Below are 20275 nucleotides of genomic sequence, written 5' to 3'. Positions count from 1 at the left end.
CCAGGGGTCTTACACTACTCTCGTTTGAAGGTGGGAACTAGTTAATCCAGAGGTAATACTAACCAGATGCATTACTAAGAAACTGTGGAGCATGCTGAGTTATAATTGTTGGTTTTCTGGTTTGATTTCCTTTTTCCTTAGAGTAACTTCAAAGCCAAGAAGGATGGTTTTACCTTTACTGACCCAATGTAAATATGTATCTAGACCGTTTTTAAATGTGTTTCTTCATGAATGCTTCATTTGGCTCCAGGAAGCCTGTGTCACCTGTGTAAGTTGGTATTTGGGCACTTTATATTTTTCTAAAAACGTGTTTTGGATCTCCTGTACTCTAATAAATCATAAGTTTCTTTTTAAAAATTTTTCCAAAAGTTTTCTCCATTTTAAGAAGTCCTGTTATAACAAAGTAGGACTTTCACAATGTTAAAATACTAACTATTTGGATAGAGTGACTTCTTTTCTCTTCAAATGAATGCCAAGATTTTTTTGTACAATGATTAATAAATGGAACTTACCCAGAGAATCCACACAAGCGGCCTGCCCGGTCTCGTTTCGGAACAGAAAGCCCAGCCTTGACGGCAACAGAACGTCTCTGGCTTCTCTTCTGATCCAAACATGCAAAACTTGGCTCTACTGAATTTTTCTTAACGTTGGTGAGTGAACAGGGTACTTTGTTCTGCGGGTTCCTTGCCAAACAGCAATTTTAGAAGCTGGCTAGGAGTATTGAGGGCACCTGGTTACAATGCGAACATTGCAGCTTTTTGCTGCTGTTAGAGTACTTGTTCAAAGGGAGAAGGGCAGGTGCCCGGTGCGTTGTTAACGAGGTGACAGCTGCATGACGTTCCACGTGTCCACAACGCCCTGCAGAGCACGCACTGTCCGTGATGCCCCCGCGTGCCGTGCCGTGCGGAGTGCAGCGGTCGGGCCACACGGTCACCGGTTTCCCGCACCGCGGTGGCCCCAGACCTTTAATGTCCTGTTGTGCGTTGTGACTTCATGAGAGGACAGTGTACTGTGCTGTGTCTTCCCTGCTTAGACCCTAGAACTTTCCTCTGCCACACGGACGGACACACACGCACAGCATCCCCGAGGTCCAGGGTTTGCAGACGTGCTTTGGGAAACACTGTGTGTGTCCAAAACTAGTCCACCGTATCCTCAGGCTAGTTTGGCCAGGCGTCTCTCTCTCTCTCTCTCTCTCTCTCTCTCTCTCTCTCTCTCTCCCTCTCCCCCTCCCTCCCTCCCTCCCTCCCTCTCTCTCGTTTGAAAACTTTGGTCTAATCCGATTTTGAAAGGCTGGCTTCACGTTGCCTCCACCTGGACCTCATGGTAGCTTCTCCATCATAAGTGAATTTCCACCGCAGAGTTGTTTTTCGCCGAAACCAGCATTCGTACTGTTGCTAAATCAGTTTTGCATTTTACAATACCTACTTAAGGACTTGTTCTCATTTTAAAATGTCTCTTTCTTAACACATGAAATGGAGTCAAACGCTCACGTTCTAGGCTCTCTTCTACCGCTAGAAGGGAAAATAACTTGTTTTCCTTTCTCCATATTCCAAGTACATAAAACTGGATTACCAGCAGCTTTTTAATTTGACAAGTAACCTGTGGCCATAATAATCCAGATGTAGCTCTTTATGTGTTTCTGTCTGTTTTCTGGAGGAAAGGAGTGAATGTTCACCCAGACGAAATGCAGAATCTGGCCCTGTGACCGTTTATTTCTGGAGACGTCGATGGTTGTGGTGCATGTGTTATTTTGTATCGCAAGCTTACTTTGAGCCAGCACTGGCCTCACCTATACTCTTCACGGCAACCCTCTAAGGCAGGGCCGGGCGGTCGATTATTGTTGCGGGCCACGTAAGGTCACGTGTTCTTTGTTTTCGAAAACGTAGAAGACCTTCTCAGCTCGAGGGCTGTAAAGAAAACGGGCTTTGGGCTGGTCTGGCCCGTGGGCCACAGTCTGCCGAGCTCAGCCAAGGTGCGGGCCCCGCCAGCGTCCCACCGAGCAGACGGGGAGCCGGAGTGCACTGCGCGCAGGTGGGACAGCGGGCGGGGGACCCGGGGACCCGACCCCCGAGCGCCAGCTCTTGACTACCACACTACCGCCAACTTTAGCAACTACCTCGCACTGGTTTTATCCTTTGCAGCCACTTTAACTTCTAAACGTTTCAGTTCTGAACACTTAGAGTCTTGAGAGGAAAGGACATTCCTTCGGTGAATAAAATTCTGTGCAATTATAGAATAAATGTATTATGGCCATTTAGCGATGATTGTATTAGGGTAATGCTAGTTCTGTAATAAATAGACCCAAAAATATACCGTGGCTCGAACACAATAGACCTTTCTTGCAGGGGGATGGGGTGGGCAGGGGGCTCCGCTGTCTGCTTCGGTGTGCGGCTTCCACCTGCCCCGAAGGGCAGTGAGCACAGAGGGACACGTCCGGGTGGGGGGGGGGGGGCGGGAGGGCTGCATGCGGGGAAGCTGGAGTGGCCCTTGGTGGCACTGCCTCTCACATTCCACCGGGGGGGGGGGGGACTGGGAATGAAGACCTGGACACCGATGTGGCCTCCCCACTCTGGGTGTGCTCCCCACGGCAGGACGTGCCTCCTCCCAGGGGAGACAGCCTCTGTGCGGTCAGACTTTCGGGTGGCAGATACTGCTCTGTGCAGAAACTATTGCTTTGCTCTGGCCGCAGCAGCACAGCCACCGGGGGTGGGAGTTTAACTCCTCCGTCTACAGCAGATGACGACGGGGGTGGGGTGGGGGGGGAAGAGAGGAGGCCTCAGGACAAGCCATGTGTGTCACTTCTGCCTCAGGAGCCACACAGGTCACGGACCCACCCACAGCATAACTCCGAAGGGAACGGCCTCCCGTGCACCCGTGGAAAAGGAAAGGCTTGGGGGCCCCGCCTCATCTGTGCCGCTCACCCCAAACCTCTCCTACCCACTTCCTGTGTCCCGCCAGAGTCAGTCCGCCCTGGCTCCTTGGGGACCAGCCCCCTGAACTAGAAGTTTTGACACGCCCCTCCCCCTGGTCCCCGCTCAGTGGGGATGCAGGGGCCAGACAGCTGCAGTACAAACTGCCACCTGGAAGAAGAGCGAGACGCACAGAAGCCACCGTGCTGCCAGTGACGAGATACTCTGCTGGGCAGGTGGGCAGGTACCATGAAGCCGGCCTGCCCCCCACAGTGGGGGGAGGGGGGTGGGGAGACTGGTTGCTGCTGCCCCTCCTCCCCTCTGAGCCCAGTCCTCCCTGGTCACACCACTAGTGGGGGGAGGGGGCGCATCTTCCCTGGGAGCTGGGCAACTTGACTTGAGTACTTCCCGCCTGGTGCAGGTCTGGGGTCAGCCCCGGACGTCTTTCATTTTCCCGGCTCATGATTCCTCTGGGAACGATTCCCTCGAACCCTTAGCAGACTACTCCCCTATCTGTGCCCGTGATCATAGTTCTTTGCCAGAACTTGCCAGCTTGTTCTGTTTTCTTGCCCGTGCCTATCTCTGCCCCCACCCCCTGGCTTAACGGCGGCCACTTGAGTCTGATATTAGCCACAGCTGGGTCAAGGTGTTTAACGAGCCTGCATGGCTCAAAGTGATCCTCCTCCTCCTCTCGTGCTGGGGGTCGCACAGAAGCAGTTCCCTTTTGGGACCTAGGAAGCCCGGGATTTCTGACCCCTGGTTCTCACGTTTTCCGCTGAGCATCTTCCTCGTGATGACCTCGCTGTAAGCGGCAAAGGGCAGCGGGCACACGCTATATTCTCTCTTCGGCTGCTTCCCCTAGACCAGATGCAGCACCCCAGTGGCTCCAAACGCTGCAAACGGTAAGCAAAGCCCCAAAAGCGGCCCTCGCGCCTCCCAGCCTCCGGCAAGGTGTTCCTTGCCACCTCACTGCCAGGCTGCCGCCATGCAATTTAGGGTTTTTTTCACAGCGGATTCCCCTTTCAAGCGTTTTAGTTTTGTGGGTGATGGGGGTGCAGGGGAGGGTGGGGTTTTTTTAAGTTTAGAGTTAGGCTAATGTTCCCATAGGAAATTCTTCCCCATTCGGCTGTGCAAAAAAAAAAAGGATAATGATGGCAAGTTCTCTGGGGTTTGGAAAGACCTAAAGGCAAATCGTTCAGTGAACTTAGGAAAGGAAGTTGACAGAAAAAAAGGAAAGAAATTTGGGAGAGAACCAGCCGGGCAGCATGCATTCTAGAATCCTCAAGGGGCCAGAATTCCTAACTGCTTCCCTTAGAATGACACAGATCTTAATGGAAACTTTCATAGTCAAGCCGCAGAAGTCGGAGCACTCAATGAAAGCTCGTTGTTGTGTGTGTGTGTGTGTGTGTGTTTTCCCTGTCTCCAAAACCTGGTCCTCCCCCCAGGTTTTGGAATTCTCTAATACTGCACCACTTAACTATATGGTGATGTCCTCCCTCAGTCATGGCCCCAGGACAGAACATTGACTTCCTTCCTTCCTGCTAGGTTCTTTGGCTGGTCTCATCATTAAATTGACACAAGACAGATGAACAGGAGAAAAAATAGTAGTAAATGTAATTTCTTGCAGGAGCCCCTAGAAATAAGACACTCAGAGGAGTGCCCACGGCAGGCAGCATTCGTGCCTTCTAGACAACCAACACATCTGTGAAGAATCAAGGGCAAGGGGTTTGGGCGTGGGGCCGCAAATTAGTGGAGAAGCAGCCAGGGTGGTTTCCACAGCCTTCTCGGCCCCGAGTTCCCGCCGGTGATAAGGACGCCTCTCTTTCCCCTGGCACGGGGCGGGAGTACCGTGCGCAAGGGAGAAGGATTTCCTGCTCTCAGGGGGACAAAGGAGGGTCAAAGTGCCCTCCTTGCCCTGGCTGCACTTTAGTTCAAAATGATCAATAAGCCACAGTGGCGTCTTTGGGGGCGGCCTGCCCTGAACCCCACCTGCTGTTCCCATGCAGAGGACTTGGCCCACAGGCTCTCCTACATCCCTCCCTGTACCCCCTTCCCCGGCTCTGCTCAGCCTTTTTTCCAGTATTGCCTCCCCACCCATCCCACGAACCTCAGACGAGTTTTTCCTCGTCACCTCCCCCATGAAATTGTTTTGCTGTCTCTTTTTTTAGGTGAAATTCACATGACATAAAGTGAACCATTTTATTTTTTTTAATGTTTATTTTTGAGAAAGAGAGAGAGTCCGAGTGGGGGAGGGGCAGAGAGAGAGAGAGGGAGACGCAGAACCCGAAGCAGGCTCCAGGCTCTGTCTGAGCTGTCAGCAGAGAGTCCGACGCGGGGCTCGAACTCACAAACAGATCACGACCTGAGCCGAAATGGGATGCATAACCAACTGAGCCACGCGGGCGCCCCTGAAGTGAATCATTTAAAAATGCGCAGCTCAGTGGCAGTTAGTACCTTCACAAAGTTGTGCGACCGCCGCCTCTGTGTAGATGAAAACACTCTCGCCACCTCAAAGTAAAGCCCTTTACCCCATTAAGCGACCACTCCCCATTCCTCCCTCCCCCAAGCGCCCCATCTACTTCCTGCTCTATGGATTGGCCTGTTCCAAACAGTTCATGAAAATGGGATCAGGCAGCACGTGATCTTTGGCGACTGGCTCCTTTCACTTAGCGTTTTCACAGGCCGTCCACTCCGTAGCATGAATCAGTGTTCCAGTCCTCCTAAGGCCGAATGATGTTCCGTTGTGTGGACGCGCCACATTTTGTTTATCTGTTCAGCTATTAATGGACCTTTGGGTTGTTGCCACTTTTGGACTCTTGAGAAGAGACCTGCCATGAGCCCTGAATGTGATGTCAAGTCTGCTTATGCACCATATGGACACCTGTGCTTTATACATCCGGAGAGTAACGGCTTTTCCCCCTCCCCAACGACCATTTGCCCTTCGGGGACAGTGTCGCCCCACTGTCGTCCGTCTCTGGGAGGTGGCACTGGGAAGAGCTGCTGTCTCCGTCTTCTAGCTGGTCGGCCCCTGATGTCTTGAGTGTCTTCATGGCACCCACCTTTGTGCCAGGAGCTCTTCCCAGAGAAGCACTGTTTCTGTCACCTGTAACTGCTAACGCGTATATTCTAAGGAACGTTTGGGATCCCTGTTACCCGGTCTTTGCCCTGACTTTCCTCTTCTAAAAATGGGATGAAAACGGGGCGCGTGGGTGGCTCAGTCAGCGGTACATCAGACTCTGGATCCCAGGGCTGTGAGTTCAAGCCCTCCCTTGGGCGTAGAGCCTACTTAAAAAAAAAAAAATGAGGTGAAAGAAAGTGCAGTTGTAAGACTTTCTGGGTAATGGCTACCTTTGCATGAAACTGCTCCCAGGAAATTAGGAACTTTGAAAGCTAAAGGCCTCTGCTAGACCATGGTTCCTGACATTTTACAAAGAGAAATAATGAGGCCCGTGGAGGGTATAGGTGCCTTCGTCTGGCGGGTGGCTCAGATCAGGTACTCAAGCCTGAGCCTTTGGACTTGACTGCGGAGGTGTTTCTGCTGCCCCCAAATTGCTTCCTCTGAGGGTTTTCTTGTCCTGCAGGGAAACTTGCTAATAACATCATCCCTTACTATTTGGCATTCAAAACCTTGTTAAATTTCTCCCTTGCTAACTGCCGTGGCAACCTCCCTGCCAGCTTCAGCAGTCTCTTATTTCCCTCACATTCACTGTGACAGAGGATGAGAAAGCGTTATTTATCCCTCATTGTCTGGGAAATTTGTCCTCTTGAAGTTTAGGGAAATCTTATTCAAAACCTGCAAAGACTTTTTAAATTTTTTTAAATGTTCACTTATTTCTGAAAGAGAGACAGATAGAGAGACAGAGCATGAGCAGGGGAGGGGCAGAGAGAGAGAGGGAGACACAGAATCCAAAGCAGGCTCCAGGCTCTGAGCTGTCAGAGCCTGACGTGGGGCTCGAACCCACAGACCGCGAGATCATGACCTGAGCCAAAGTCGGACGCCTAACTGACTGAGCCACCCAGGCGCCCCAAAACCTGCAAAGACTTTTTATAGGCAGTTGCTTTTTTTCCCCTCTGGCTTTATGGAAGTGTAATTTATTTCTGGAACTTAACTCATCTTGTGTAACCGTAACCTAAAATATGATTTCTCCTCAAGCAGGGGTCGCCGACTTCTCCTGGAAAGGGCCAGAGAGTAAAAGTATTTTTGGCTGAAATTTCAGGCCACACGATTACTCAGGCCTGCCCTTGTAGCAGGAAAACAGCCATAGGCAATAGGTCAACGAGTGCGTGTGGCTTTGTGCCAATAAAACTTTATTGACAAAAACAGGCATGGGCTGGGGAAGGCCCACAGGCTGTAGGTTACTGACCCTACTGTACAATCCACTTGACTATTTTCTTTAAACGGAAGTCTAAGCAGAAGCAACATCAAAAAGTTGAAAGAGGGTCAGGGCACCTGGCTGGCTTAGTCAGAAGCATGCAACTCTTGATATTGGGGTGGTGAGTTCGAGCCCATGTTGGGTATAGAGATTACTAAAAAATAAATAAACTTTTTTAAAAAGTTGAAAAGGGGAATAGAAACCCACATACCCTGCACCAAGGTTCAACATTTACTATATTTTCTTTATTTCCCTTCTCTCTATACGTTTTCCCCCCTGACCCATGTGAAAGTGTCTCAGACAACCTGAGACTTCTCCCTAAATTCTTTGGTGCCTCTCTCCTAAGAACGAGGATGCTTTCCTCCCCAACCACAGTGCCGTACGTACGTAAGAAAGTTAACAGCAAGAAGCACATCCTCAGTATGAGACTGGGTGTTGAGGACCAACCAGTGTTCCCACAGAATCTTACACCATTTGCGATTTCTCTGGAGCACCCTGGGGAGCACCTGGCCCCCTGGGTAGAAGTTGTTCAAGAGAAGCTGTTGAAAATCGCTTGCCAGGAAGTCTGTTTGCCCGAGGTGAGCCTGTGGCATCCTGACAACAAGAGACCTGTGGTTTCAGGTAAGCTTCGGCTCTGAGATGTTCCTTGACGAGGGGCATAAAATTCAGCAGAAACAGGGTTTTGTTTTTTTTTTTAAAGCGTTTGCTAATTTAGCAGAGATGTGTGGTCCTCCCCTTCTGCCCACAAAGGGATGGGTTGCTTACATTTTCCACTCAAGGCTTAGCGGGAGCCCCCACAATTAGCACTGTCTGCCCAGAAGCTCTGCAGAACTCAAGGTAGCGGAGTTCTCTCATAAAGGCCCATACGCGACCTTGCGACTTTCTTCCTTAATTAGGTACCCTGAAGACCCTCATTCCATTGACTGCATTGGCTCTAAGAACAATGATTTGGGCCCAGGTATAAGAAAATAACCCATCTAGGGGCACCTGGGTGGCTCAGTCAGTTAAGCGTCCAGCTTCCGCTCAGGTCATGATCGCACAGTTTGTGAGTTCGAGCCCCGCGTCGGGCTCTGTGCTGACAGCTCGGAGCCTGGAGCCTGCTTCGGATTCTGTGTCTCCCTCTCTCTTTCTCTGCCCCTCCCCTGCTCACTCTCTCTTTCTCTCTCTCTCTCTCTTTCTCTCTCTTAAAAACAGAGAGTTTTATTTTAAGTTAGGGCATTGGGAGTGTGGTGCCTGGATGGCTCAGTGAAGCATCGGACTCTTGATTTCAGCTCAGGTCATGATCTCAAGGTTTGTGAGTTCGAACCCCGTGTCGGGCTCTGTGCTGACAGCTCAGAGCCTGGAGCCTGCTTCGGATTCTGTTTGTCCCTGTCTCTGCCCTTTCCTTGCTCATGCTCTGTCTTTCTCTCTCTCTCTCTCTCTCTCTCTCTCTCTCTCTCAAAAATACATAAACGTTAAAAAAAAATTTTTTTTTTTAAGAAAATAACCCATCCAAACTCAGCCTAAGAAGACCCTAATTCCGTTGACTGCATTGGCTCTAAGAACAATGATTTGGGCTGAGGTATAAGAAAATAATCCATCCAAGGTCGGTCTGGGGGCTGTGCTTTATTTCTGGGTCTGGTTCTCAGCAAACACAGAGAACCTAATGGCCTCTCTTCTGAGCCTGCCCATCGCGTGAACGAGCCAGTGATGTGCTGATGCATCGAAACGTTCGCATTCTTGCCTCTTACCCCTCCTGGGCCTTAAGCATCTACCCTTCTTGGCCCACGCAGGATGCTCAGCCGTGGGTAGGGCTCCACCAACAGCTGTTTCCAGTTACATCTTCCACGAGCCCCTGTCTTCAAATGCTTACTTAACCCAACGCCCTCCACTTCTCCCCTCCCAGGCTGGGTGGGAGGGGGTTGTTTTTCTGAGCCCTGGATGACAGAGATGTTCTTCCACAAATGCAGACTTGAAAGCATTCATCTGGAGAGGTCCAGCCCAGAGTCTTGTCAGGACTGGAGATACCACGGGCTGGGGCTCACCCAAGTCCCTTGGTCTAAGCGGATACTGTTCCCGAAACCTCCGGTTTGGCACGCTTGCAACCGGCTTCTCCGTTAGTGCTTGGCGTGGGCGGCTGGGCACAGGGCCACCGTTCTCCTCCATTTCCATCAGTCTGTTCATCTGCCTTTAGGGCCTGGACCTCATGATGTGGAAGACACAGTCAGCAGAGGTTTAGAACCAAATGGGACTCTCCTCTCACACCCGGAGTAACCTGGTTCAGTGTGGGGGTGATTTAGACTCACAGTGGCCCGAGTTGTGTGCTGCCTTGGCTGTTCAGACCACACGTGGCTCTGAGAAGCAGGGGCTCATTCACCCCAGTCTGGCTGGCATGTTTCATGCCATTGGGCCGTGAAGCCGACTTCCCTTCTGCTGGGGCAGCAGGGGCGGGGCGACACCTCAGTGGGATGTAAAACCGTGAGCTCCCGATGGCAGCATTCACACTTATTCCCATCTGTCTCCACAGCGGCTGACACTGTGGCAGGCAAATGCTTCTAGAACGTTAACTGAAGTCCCTTTACCTTCCCACGACAGATACTCTGCCCCAAAAGCACAAACATCCCATACTGTCCAAGCTCACACTCCTCGGAGCCTCGATTCTGTGCCAGGATAGAATAGAACAAGGCAACCTCTTGTATAAAAGTGCCTACAGGTGTCTGTGAAATTGTGACAAAATGTCAGAGAGTGTAGTTCGGGTGAGTTAGTTGAAGTCCCAGGGGTAGACTCAGGGCATGCCTTATGACCTGTGCCAAAGCATGACTCACTCTTGTGCACATCATCGTTTTGCCTTTCCAGGCGGGGATTAGAAGCTGCCATCCTGGGGCGCCTGGGTGGCGCAGTCGGTTAAGCGTCCGACTTCAGCCAGGTCACGATCTTGCGGTGCGTGAGTTCGAGCCCCGCGTCGGGCTCTGGGCTGATGGCTCAGAGCCTGGAACCTGTTTCCGATTCTGTGTCTCCCTCTCCCTCTGCCCCTCCCCCACTCACATTCTGTCTCTATCTCTAAAAAGTAAACAAACATTAAAAAAAAAAAAACTTGGGGCGCCTGGGTGGCGCAGTCGGTTAAGCGTCCGACTTCAGCCGGGTCACGATCTCGCGGTCCGTGAGTTCGAGCCCCGCGTCGGGCTCTGGGCTGATGGCTCGGAGCCTGGAGCCTGCTTCTGATTCTGTGTCTCCCTCTCTCTCTGCCCCTCGCCCGTTCATGCTCTGTCTCTCTCTGTCCCAAAAATAAACGTTGAAAAAAAAGAAGCTGCCATCCAAAGGCGTTCGGAGGACCACCTGTTGATCTCTTGGTTTCTCAGGATGGTAACTCATGCTCTATGTCTAAGGGTGTGTTATTTATCGTCGGCCACAATTCCCTCTACGTGTGTCAGGCCTTCCACCTTCCTTTGCTCGTAGTTTTCCACTGAAACTGTCGGGGCGTTGTTTACCACCCAGCCTGGTTTCAGCCTCCTCTGGGGGCTGGGGGTGGATGTACCCCTGCACAACAGAAGGGCTGATTCCGGGTCTCAGGGGCTCAGGTTGTGACATGTGGAGCCGCCATCCCCAGGTAAGCCACAGAGCAGGGAGGCAGAGGTCTCCTAGCAGTGTTGTGCACGTGGTAACAGAGACAAACAGATGGTTCCGTGGTGAGGGCAGGCCAGGAGATCTGGGGCACCGGCTTTATAGTTTCCTCTGGCCGTGATGGACTCTGCTACGTCACTGTCCAGGCAAGGTACATTCGGCATGAGTCACCCCCATCAGGCAGCGGCCCAAAACCATCAGCAGCACTAACCTTACCATCTCATTAGGCTCCTGGCACCCCGCGACCTGGCAAGGGAAGACTGTGCTGAGCAGGGAGCACCCAGAGAGCCAGAAAGGAGCGAGCCACCACACAAGATGGCCCCGGTGTCCTGCCAGCTGGTCTCACACCCCGGGCTACGCCGTCCCCTCCCGGGAACCCGTGTTCCCATTTGGGAAGGAGAGGGAGGGAGACTGGGAATTTTTCATTTTCCCTCCCTGGGTGACTCAGAAGAAAACCAGATCTGTTCCCAGCTTGTTTTTAACTCCTTCTGTCATTTCTCTGGCGGAGCCTCACAGATCGAAGGCCGGGAGGACTTCGTCGGGCCCCACTCCACCTCCTGACCGTAACTTCTCCCCGTGATCTGCTTCCGGATGCCTCTGCGGGGCCGCCCGCTTGCCTGGGTGTGCCATCTCTCTGTCCTCATTTCATTAAAAAAATTCTTCTTAATATTCTTATTTATTTTTGAAGGAGAGAGACAGAGTGCGAGCAGAGGAGGGCCAGAGAGAGAGGGAGACGCAGAATCCGAAGCAGGCTCCAGGCTCCGAGCTGCCAGCACAGAGCCCGACAGGTGGCTCGAACCCGGGAACAGTGAGATCATGACCTGAGTCGAAGTCGGACGCTTCACCGACTGAGCCACCTGGGGGCCCCCCCGTATCCTCATTTCATTTTAGATGAAGACACTGCCACCCCTTGGTGCCCCAGTGACACATGGGGTTCAGGAGGCCCTACTGCGAGGCTTTGGCCGCTCATTGCTGCGTCTGTTTGCGTGGATTTGGAACACACCTGGGCTGTCAGCACAGAACCCAACGCGGGGCTTGAACCCGCGAACCGTGAGATCACGACCTGAGCCGAAGTCGGACGCTCAACCCACGGAGCCACCCTGAAAAAATCCTTTGAGAAGGAAAAAGGAAGAAGCCATCCATTCCATGAGATGCCCCCACACCTTTCCAGACACATAGACTCGAGTGATGGATCACGTCTATTGTTTTCTCCTTTGGCACGTGTCATCTTCCCAGAGGGCAGGCAGTCCTCCGAATTGTCAATAATGACGGGTAGCACGGCAAGGCCCAGATTGACAAATGTCTTCTGTAAAGGAAGGGCCGGATAGTAAATAATACAGGCTTTGCAGGCGTGATGGTCTCTGTTGCAACTGCTCAGCTCTGCTGTGGTACGAGGGAAACAGCCAGAGACCTAAACAAACGGGCATGGCCGTGTTCCAATAAAACTTTATTTGCAAAACCACGGGTCAGCCATGCTTTGTCGACACCTGCAATAATGCATGCTTAGTCAGTGGGACCGCCTCTAGTCCCTTCTGTCCCCAGATTATCTTCATGTGCTTAGCACAATGCCAAGGGGGTACGAGGCACTCAGGAGATAGTTGGCGGTTGGTGAAAAGTACGTCACATGAAGCCAGGGATCTAGCAGGACCCCAGGGACAGCTTACTCCATCTTGGTTGCTGTTCGATAGCTAGTTCTTCATTCTTACAAAAAGAACCCAAACTTTGTTCTGGCAGCAATGTACCTAGCTCCCCCAGTTAGATATGAACTACCTACAAGCGGTGAAAGCCAAGTATGGTTAACCCAGTTTGCCAGCGATTGGTCTGGGAGAGGGTGTGGGACTCAGCCTGACACACAATGCATCTGCACAGAGATATTGGTAAGATTTCGCTCCCTGATGAGAGAAGCCTTTCCTTTCTGCCTCTCCTCCCATCCTGATCCGAATACCTATATTTTGAGAGGATGTGATGTCTGGAGCTGCTGCAGCCACGTTACAGCCATGAGGGGAGAGCCCAAAGGATTGCAGAAATGCCAGCCCGGGGCCCCAACTTTGCTCAGCTTCTGTACCAACCCTGGAAATGCTCATCTCCAGCTTCTTAATAAGAGAGATAATATCTGTCTGTGATGTTTACACCAAGCAAGTATTCTTTACTTAGAGCCTTAACAGGTCCTAAATAACCGAAATAACGCATCATTCTTATTATATAAATAAATGCTCATTGGTACAAAGAGAAGGCAGCTTAATATGTTTCCTCCTACTGTGGCTACACAGTCTTGAATGTCTCTCTGTTCACTTTCCAACCAAATGTGCAGAATCCCTGAGGAGAAGTTCCCTGTAGATACCAGGGAGACAGGGGCCTGAGGAGCCCCAGCTGGGGAGAGCCATCTGTCTCCTCATGTCAGTCTTAGAGAAGCCCAACTCACGTAATCCCTCTGCGTTTCGATCCAAGAACTAGCTGAACAAAGTATGGCGCGAGCCATGGGGGAGGCGGCAGAACATCCTCCCACAAGAACAACCAGGGAAGAAAACTCCAGGCCTCTCTTCTGAGGGAACTGGAGCAGGCGTGGGAATGTCCACCTCCTCATCGGGACGGCGGCCGCACCCCAAGAGCAGGAGTCCCTAATCCGACAGCCCACATTTGAAAAGTCACCAGGCGACCTTCAAAGGGACTCTTTCCTCGGACGATGAGCTGGTGGTTAGGTCTCCCGGGGTTCTCCGCGGCAGGCACTCGGCCAGGTGGGCACTCAGGCCCCGTGTCCCTGGCTCCTCAGCCGCCCCTGTGTGCGGCTGGTCTGCTCGGCACCCCCGTCCTGCCCTGGGGCTGACGCTTCCCACCAGGCCAGCAGCTCTGCTCTGCCTTTGCGTTCGCTAGGCATTCCGCGGACAGGAGGGAATCCCACGTCCCCGCAAGCCGAGGCTGGGGGAATAGCGCAGATAAGGTGGCCTCACTGTCTTCGGTCACTAGGCACCGTCACCTCCCTCACCTTCCTGGAGAAAGACCCTGAGACCAGGGGCTTCGGGCGTGGCCACTTGTGGGCAGTACGTAAGTATTGCCCTCATAGCCAGCCCTTGATCGTTCATAGTAAATGGGGGGCGCCTGGCTGGCTCAGTCCGTAGAGCACGCGACTTGATCTCACAATCATGAGTTCAAGCCCCATGATGGGCTTCGAGCTTACTTCAAAACAAAACAAAACAAAACAAAACCACCACCTGGCCTCTCTGGGTACGTTGTGTGGACCTAGCACCCTGGGTTTCAAAGTCTGGTCCCTGGGCCAGCTACATCAGCATCTCCTGGGAACTTGTTAGAAATACAGGCTCTGGGGTGCCTGGCTGGCTCATTCAGAAGAGTGTGCAACTCTTGATCTCAGGGTTGTGAGTTTGAGCCCCACGCTGGGTGTAGAGATTGCTTAAAAATAAAATCTTGAAAAAAAAGAGAAGAGAAAAAAGAAACGAAACACGGGCTCTTGGGCACCAGACCCACTGGATCAGGAACTCTGGGGCTGGAGCCCAAGATCTGTTTGCGAACAAGCCGCCCCCCAAGGGCTTGTGATGCACACTCAAGTTTGGGAACTGCTGAACAGTGAGCTCTTACGCACAAATGGTTTGAAGGCTGGGAAGCACTCTTTGTCAACTTGCTGTCTTGAAAGCCTTTTGTGAAAGGGGATTCGGGACCTCTGTGTTGTTTTTTTCCAATTAATATTCTATTTCTTACAAACACAAATTCAAAACACAGTTCTTCCCTAAGATTTTGTGTTGAATTTATGAATCCATTTTGTTTATAAAATTGACTGCATTTTACAATCACTTCTTTTAAAAAAATTTAATTCCCCTTAAATACTCTAAGTGCACTCATGAATTTAATATATTTGATTTCTTCTTAAGCACTTTTCAAAACCTTCCAAGTACTTCATGAATTAAAAAAAATTTTTTTTTTTAATTTTAGAGAGAGAAATAGAGCACAAGTCGGGGAGAGGGGCAGAGGGAGGGAGAGCGAATCCCAAGCAGGGCTCAATCCCACGACCCCGAGATCATGACCTGAGCTAGAACCAAGAGTCAGATGCTCAACTGACTTAGCCACCCAGATGGCCCTCATGAATTCTTATACATCCACTAAGTTGAACTTTTGAATGTGGCAAATCTCCGTTCTCTTCAACAGTAACATCCTCTCTGCAAACTTACAACTTTCAAATTAAAAATCTGCCCGATACAATGTGAATGTGCTTCACGCCACCAAAACGTGCGCTTAAAAGTGGTTAAGGGGGCGCCTGGGTGGCTCAGTCGGTTGGGCGGCCGACTTCGGCTCAGGTCATGATGTCGCGGTCCGTGAGTTCGAGCCCCGCGTCGCGCTCTGTGCTGACGGCTCAGAGCCTGGAGCCTGTTTCAGATTCTGTGTCTCCCTCTCTCTGACCCTCCCCCATTCATGCTCTGTCTCTCTCTGTCTCAAAAATAAATAAACGTTAAAAAAAATTTTTTTTAAAAAAGTGGTTAAGAAGGTCAGTTTTGTGTCCATGTGTATTTCGCCACATTTAGGAAAGATCTGGCCATACCGACGACTCTGTACCTTTAAAATGGGAACCACAAAGCCTTCCTGTTTGAGGATGCCAAATTCTCTTCCATGTGTTAAGCACTGAAAATACAAAATATACATAGGTTGCTTTCCATTATAAGATAGGATGAAAATAAAGACCAAGAACTATGGCTTTGCTTTAGTTTTTCGTCTCCGTACTAAATAGTACAACCCGTCTGGGGAGTAAAGTCCTAAGAAAAGCGCCGTGCAATCCCAAGCAAGCTGATGCTCCCGGGAAGTACAGAAGTCTGCAAACTGCTCTTTGGCCAGGAGGGAGGAATTGATTTTTCCAGGGACCTCAGCCGAATCTTAATTGTAGTCACTATGCCAATGGAGGATTCCGGGTCCCCTTCACTCTCCATGTGGGGCTGTGGTCTCAAAGCCTAGATTCCCTGGGTCCGATGGCAGATACCCTAATTGACCCCCCCCCCACCCTGATTCTCCAGCCCCCGTTTTTTCTTCAGAGCTGCCGAACTGTGCCGTCTGCACGGCTTCCTCCTGCACTGAATTCTTCGCACCTGCCAGGGTCACGACTCCTGCTGAGAACTTTCATCGCATCCTGCTGATGCTGCACCCTGGGGCCCTGATGATTGCACACCCCAGGCTTCTCCTGGCTCTTACTCCTGTAGATTTCCAGAGAAGGAAGTGCGTGGTGGGAGTCAGGGACAGCAGAGAAGGATTTTCCAGAAAGGGGAACTGACAACCGGTCTTTGGAGAACGAGCCTCCAAGGGAAGCAAAGCTCGAGAGGTGAGGGGAACTCATTCGAGTCTGATAAGTGAAACAGCAGCTGGCCACACTGTTTCGTGGCCCACACCTCGTGAGCAGCCTTCATCCCTGCTGAGCCCCCCTCTTCCATCGTCTGGTGGTAGCACGGGACTGGTAAGCCTCGAATGTGCAGAGCAAGGGCTCAGTGAGCCGGCCAGCCTGGAGGGGGCTGGGGAAGGGGCTGCTCCCCTCCCCTTGGGTCCTGTCACTCTGCTCCATGCCCGACTCCCTCCTGCCGCCAGCAAGAGGCACTGGCCTCTGCCGTGAATTCTACCCCGTGCGGTGCTCCATCACAAACATGGAAAAATGTGGGAAACGCCTAGATAAAGTCTCCAGATGGTGTTTCACCACGCAAAGTGAGCTAGTACGTAATGCCCCGGGGAGGGAGGGGGGTGGTGAGGGGAGGCAGCTGGGGAAGCAGCCTTGCTCCGATCCTCCTGGGCACCTGCTCCCTGGTGAGGACAACGGCAGAACCTTGGTGTCCATCGAGGGAGATATTTACGCACACAATCGACCGATGCAAGTCGCCCGGGATCGGTGCCCAGGGCTCTAGGGACGTGTGGAGGAAGACGGGAACATTCCAACCTTGGCGCATCTTGGAGGTCAGTTGGTCTTGCGGGAGGGCGGGGGTGGGGGGTGTCTGCTCTATCCAGGACGCTGAAGAGGGCGCCCCCCCCCTTTCAAAGTCCTCATGTTCCTCTGCAGAGTGGATGCTATTATTATAAACCCAGTCTATAGATGGAGAAACTGAGGCTCAGCGAGGGGCACTGAGTTGCCCAAGGTCTCAAGGGAAAAGAAACAGACGGTGGAGAGGGATGGCTCCCTCAGGTTCGGAGAGATGGGGAGTCCCCCCACCCCACCCCACCCCCACACCCTAGACTTGGTTCTGATTCCTCCTCATGCCCTAGGGGGCAACGGCACTTCATAATTGTGTGCTTCTGGCGGCAGAGACCCAGGTTCAAATTCGACTTCTGATACTAATTGAGCAAGTGTGGGCAAGTCGTTTAACCTGCAGGCCGGAGTCTCTGTTTCCTGTGGGTGAACAGAGAACAGTCCCTCCTCCGAAAGCACTTTCTCGTTCACCCCAGGAGCAACACGGGCCCTCAGAGAGCTCCCCTGTGCCACTCCAAGCGCGCTGTGTGTGTGTGCCGTGTTTTGGTTCCTGTCGCCTGCACAACAGCCCGTGTCCTGGTTTCACAGATGCAGACACGGAGGCAAAGAGCAGCAAAGTGGCTTCTCGAGATCACCTGACCTGTGAGGGGCGGGGTCCGGATTTGAACCCGGGTCCTCCGCCCACCAGAACTGCCTCCGACATCCCTCAGCGCTTACTTAGCGCCCAGCACCGTACACGACCCATTCCCTGGGTAGCTGCTGGTACTGATGAGGTCTGGTTCCAGGAGGGCTGCATGGAAGTGGAAGCCAGCCTTCCGGGTAGAGGAACAGTATTTGCAAGGTTCGCCGGGGAGGGAGCAGGTGCCCCAGCTTCCAGATTCTCTGAACATCCTGCATAAAAGAAGCAAGTGCTTAAGCCGGTGGCACACTACAAGTTTCTAAGTTATTTATAAAGAGCCTGAAGTCTAGAAACTTCTAACAGGCGGAGGTGTGTTCTCCAGACTAAGAATAGCTGACGGGAGAGGCTTTCTGGTGACATCAGAGCACAGCGGCAGCTTGGGGGCGGGGCCGTGGTTTCCTCCAGCTTTGCAACATCTGCCCAGGAGGGCTCCACCGTCCCTCCAGAGAGGGCCTGACGAAGGGACAGGAAGGGGTCTGGTGATCCCGGGACAAGCGGGGTTTCCATCGGTCTGCGAGTTCCTTTCCTTTTTTTAAAATTTTTAATGTTTATTTATTAGAGAGAGAGACAGAGAGAGACAGAGGGAATGAGTGGGGGAGGGGCAGAGAGAGAGGGAGACACAGAATCGGAAGCAGGCTCCAGGCTCCGAGCTGGCAGCGCAGAGCCCCACGTGGGGCTTGAACCCACACACCGTGAGATCATGTCCTGAGCCAAAGTCACACACTTAACCCACTGAGCCACCCAGGCGCCCCAGTCTGCGGGTTCCTAACGTGTCTCCCCTTCCTCACCATCCTGCTGTTTGACCATCCTGCTGTTGGAGCAGAAGTCAGCAGGGAGGGCACAGGGCAGGTCCTGGGATTTGGAACATAGGTGCCTTCATCCTGCTCACCCCTGCCTCTCCATCCCTCAGTGGGGGGGCTTCTAACAGGAGCAGACCCCGGTCCCCCACCCCTGCCCACCACACCAGACACTTCTCAATGCACACTGAGTTTGGAACTTGCTCAGAGCGCCAGCAGGGTGACCCCTGACTTTTTCTGAAGTCAAAATAAATTCTGGGGCTAGAGTACAGAGATGAAGTCCTCCCAAGGCTAAATTGTGGTGCCCCCCCCCCCCGCCCCCGCCAGGAGCTGTGAGCTCCTACTGGAGGCTTCCGAGGAGTTGGGAGGGCTAGGGGGAGAGAAAGGAGAAGGCAACAGTTTAAACAAAACTCAAAACACTGTTTCAAATGATGTCTTGCTGTTTTCAGGCTCTGCCCGTTTGAGTTGATTCGTTATCCGCAAAGCTCTGCGCACCATACTTGATGGCCCCTGGGGGATCTTCCAGGCTATTGGGGCTGCACGTGAGGATTCTGACCTTGCACCCTGGCTCCACACAATCTAGCCCCCAAACCTCAATTTCCCCCTTTCACCGGTGTGGTTCTGCCTTCAAACATTCAGTTGGGGCTACATAAATCATCTTTTTTAATATGAATTGTTTTAAGTTTATTCATTTATTTTTGAGACACACACACACACACACACACACACACACACACACGACACAAATGGGGGAGGGACAGAGAGAGAGGGAGAGAGAATCCCCAGCAGGTTCCCACCATCAGCACAGAGCCGGATGCAGGGCTCAAATTCAAACTGTGAGATCACGACCTGAGCCGAAATCAAGAGTTAGTTAACCGACCGAGCCACCCGGGTGCCCCGACAAATCATCTTTAAAACTCATGACACCTGACTTTCAGAGAGCCCAAAGCCTTCACCTACACATTTTGCCTTCAAGGAAGGATAAAGGCAGATTTTCTTTCTTTCGTTTCTTTCTTCTTCTTCTTCATTTTTTTTTTTTAGCAAAGGACACACTGAAGCCAGAGAAGAGAAGCTACTTACCCAAGGTCGCACTGACAGCCTCCCCCAGATTACTCACGCTCCCTTTACCAGGATTGTCCCTACCGCCCGAGGACCCACATGTACCCTGAGTGGAAAGACAGGAGGCCACCTGTGGGGCGTCCCTGGTGCCCTGGCCACGCGCCCTCGAGGCTGATAGGCCACTGGAGTCTCTGGGACACGGGGTTAATGAGCCACATCTTTCAGCACAGCTGGCGAGCAGCTGGTCCAAGGTCACACTACCAGAACTCACCAAGAGAATACTGATACGTGTGCACCCGTGCTACTGGGTGGCGGAGGAATGCCACCGCCACGTTGACGCCATTTGTGACTCTCCACCCTGGCGGCCTCTTCAAAGCCACCAACCCCGGAGCCCCCACCCCCAGAGTTTCTGATTCCTTGCGCCCAGGACACAGCCTGCCCCTGTTTGCTTTAGGAGCGCCCCAGGCGAGCCTAACTTGCAGCTTGGGGTGGAGACAGCGTTTCTCAAACTCTCCTGTGTATTGGAATCATCTGGGAGGTTAAAATACGGCCCTCCCCCACCCCAGCCTGATTTAATTGGGGCGGGGGGTGTGGCCTGGGCATTAGGGTCTTGAAATGCTCCCCCAGGTGATTCAAACATGTGGCCCGGTTGGAGAACACGGTTCTGGTTCGTTCTGCATCCGGACTCTTGGCCCCACCCCTGATCCCCTACAGACAGGGCTGCCCTGCCCTTGCAGAGTCCTCCCGAAAGAGACTTCGGTCCCGTGTTGCTGCTCATATATAGATAAGCGTCTCCAGAAAACTCTGTTCTCGGCTTCTGAATGTCAAGAAGAAGTCAATCCGAAGCAGTAAGTCTTCTGGCTGCCCCTCCCTGAACAGGAAATAAACACTCAGCATGAGTGGCATGAAAACGT

At 52.2% G+C, this 20275-nt stretch overlaps 1 protein-coding gene and 1 long non-coding RNA gene across 6 annotated transcripts in view; both read left to right on the top strand.

Annotated features, from left to right (window-relative positions):
* Nucleotides 1–12341, top strand: part of FBXO21 (F-box protein 21) — a 58879-nt gene extending 46538 nt beyond the window's left edge. For 3 of the 5 annotated variants that reach the window (XM_053206594.1, XM_053206593.1, XM_053206595.1), the window contains exons 12-14: nucleotides 7066–7098; nucleotides 7658–7903; nucleotides 11571–12341. In XM_053206594.1, the coding sequence (XP_053062569.1) occupies nucleotides 7066–7098; nucleotides 7658–7903; nucleotides 11571–11707 (416 nt within the window). In that variant the 3' untranslated portion in view covers nucleotides 11708–12341. Of the gene's footprint in view, nucleotides 1–7065; nucleotides 7099–7574; nucleotides 7607–7657; nucleotides 7973–11570 lie in introns of those variants that run through there. The other 2 variants (XM_027043804.2, XM_027043809.2) reach the window with 2 other exon arrangements.
* Nucleotides 12342–15378: 3037 nt separating this feature from the next.
* On the top strand, nucleotides 15379–20275 carry LOC113595132 (uncharacterized). Its single transcript, XR_003415596.2, has 3 exons — nucleotides 15379–16816; nucleotides 17415–17645; nucleotides 19349–20275. It is a non-coding gene; the product is annotated as an uncharacterized LOC113595132 (long non-coding RNA).

The sequence above is a fragment of the Acinonyx jubatus genome, chromosome D3, assembly GCF_027475565.1.
Source record: "Acinonyx jubatus isolate Ajub_Pintada_27869175 chromosome D3, VMU_Ajub_asm_v1.0, whole genome shotgun sequence".
NCBI lineage: Eukaryota > Metazoa > Chordata > Mammalia > Carnivora > Felidae > Acinonyx > Acinonyx jubatus.
The sequence above is the reverse complement of the archived record's forward strand: the minus strand, read 5'-3'. Positions and strand labels throughout refer to the sequence as shown.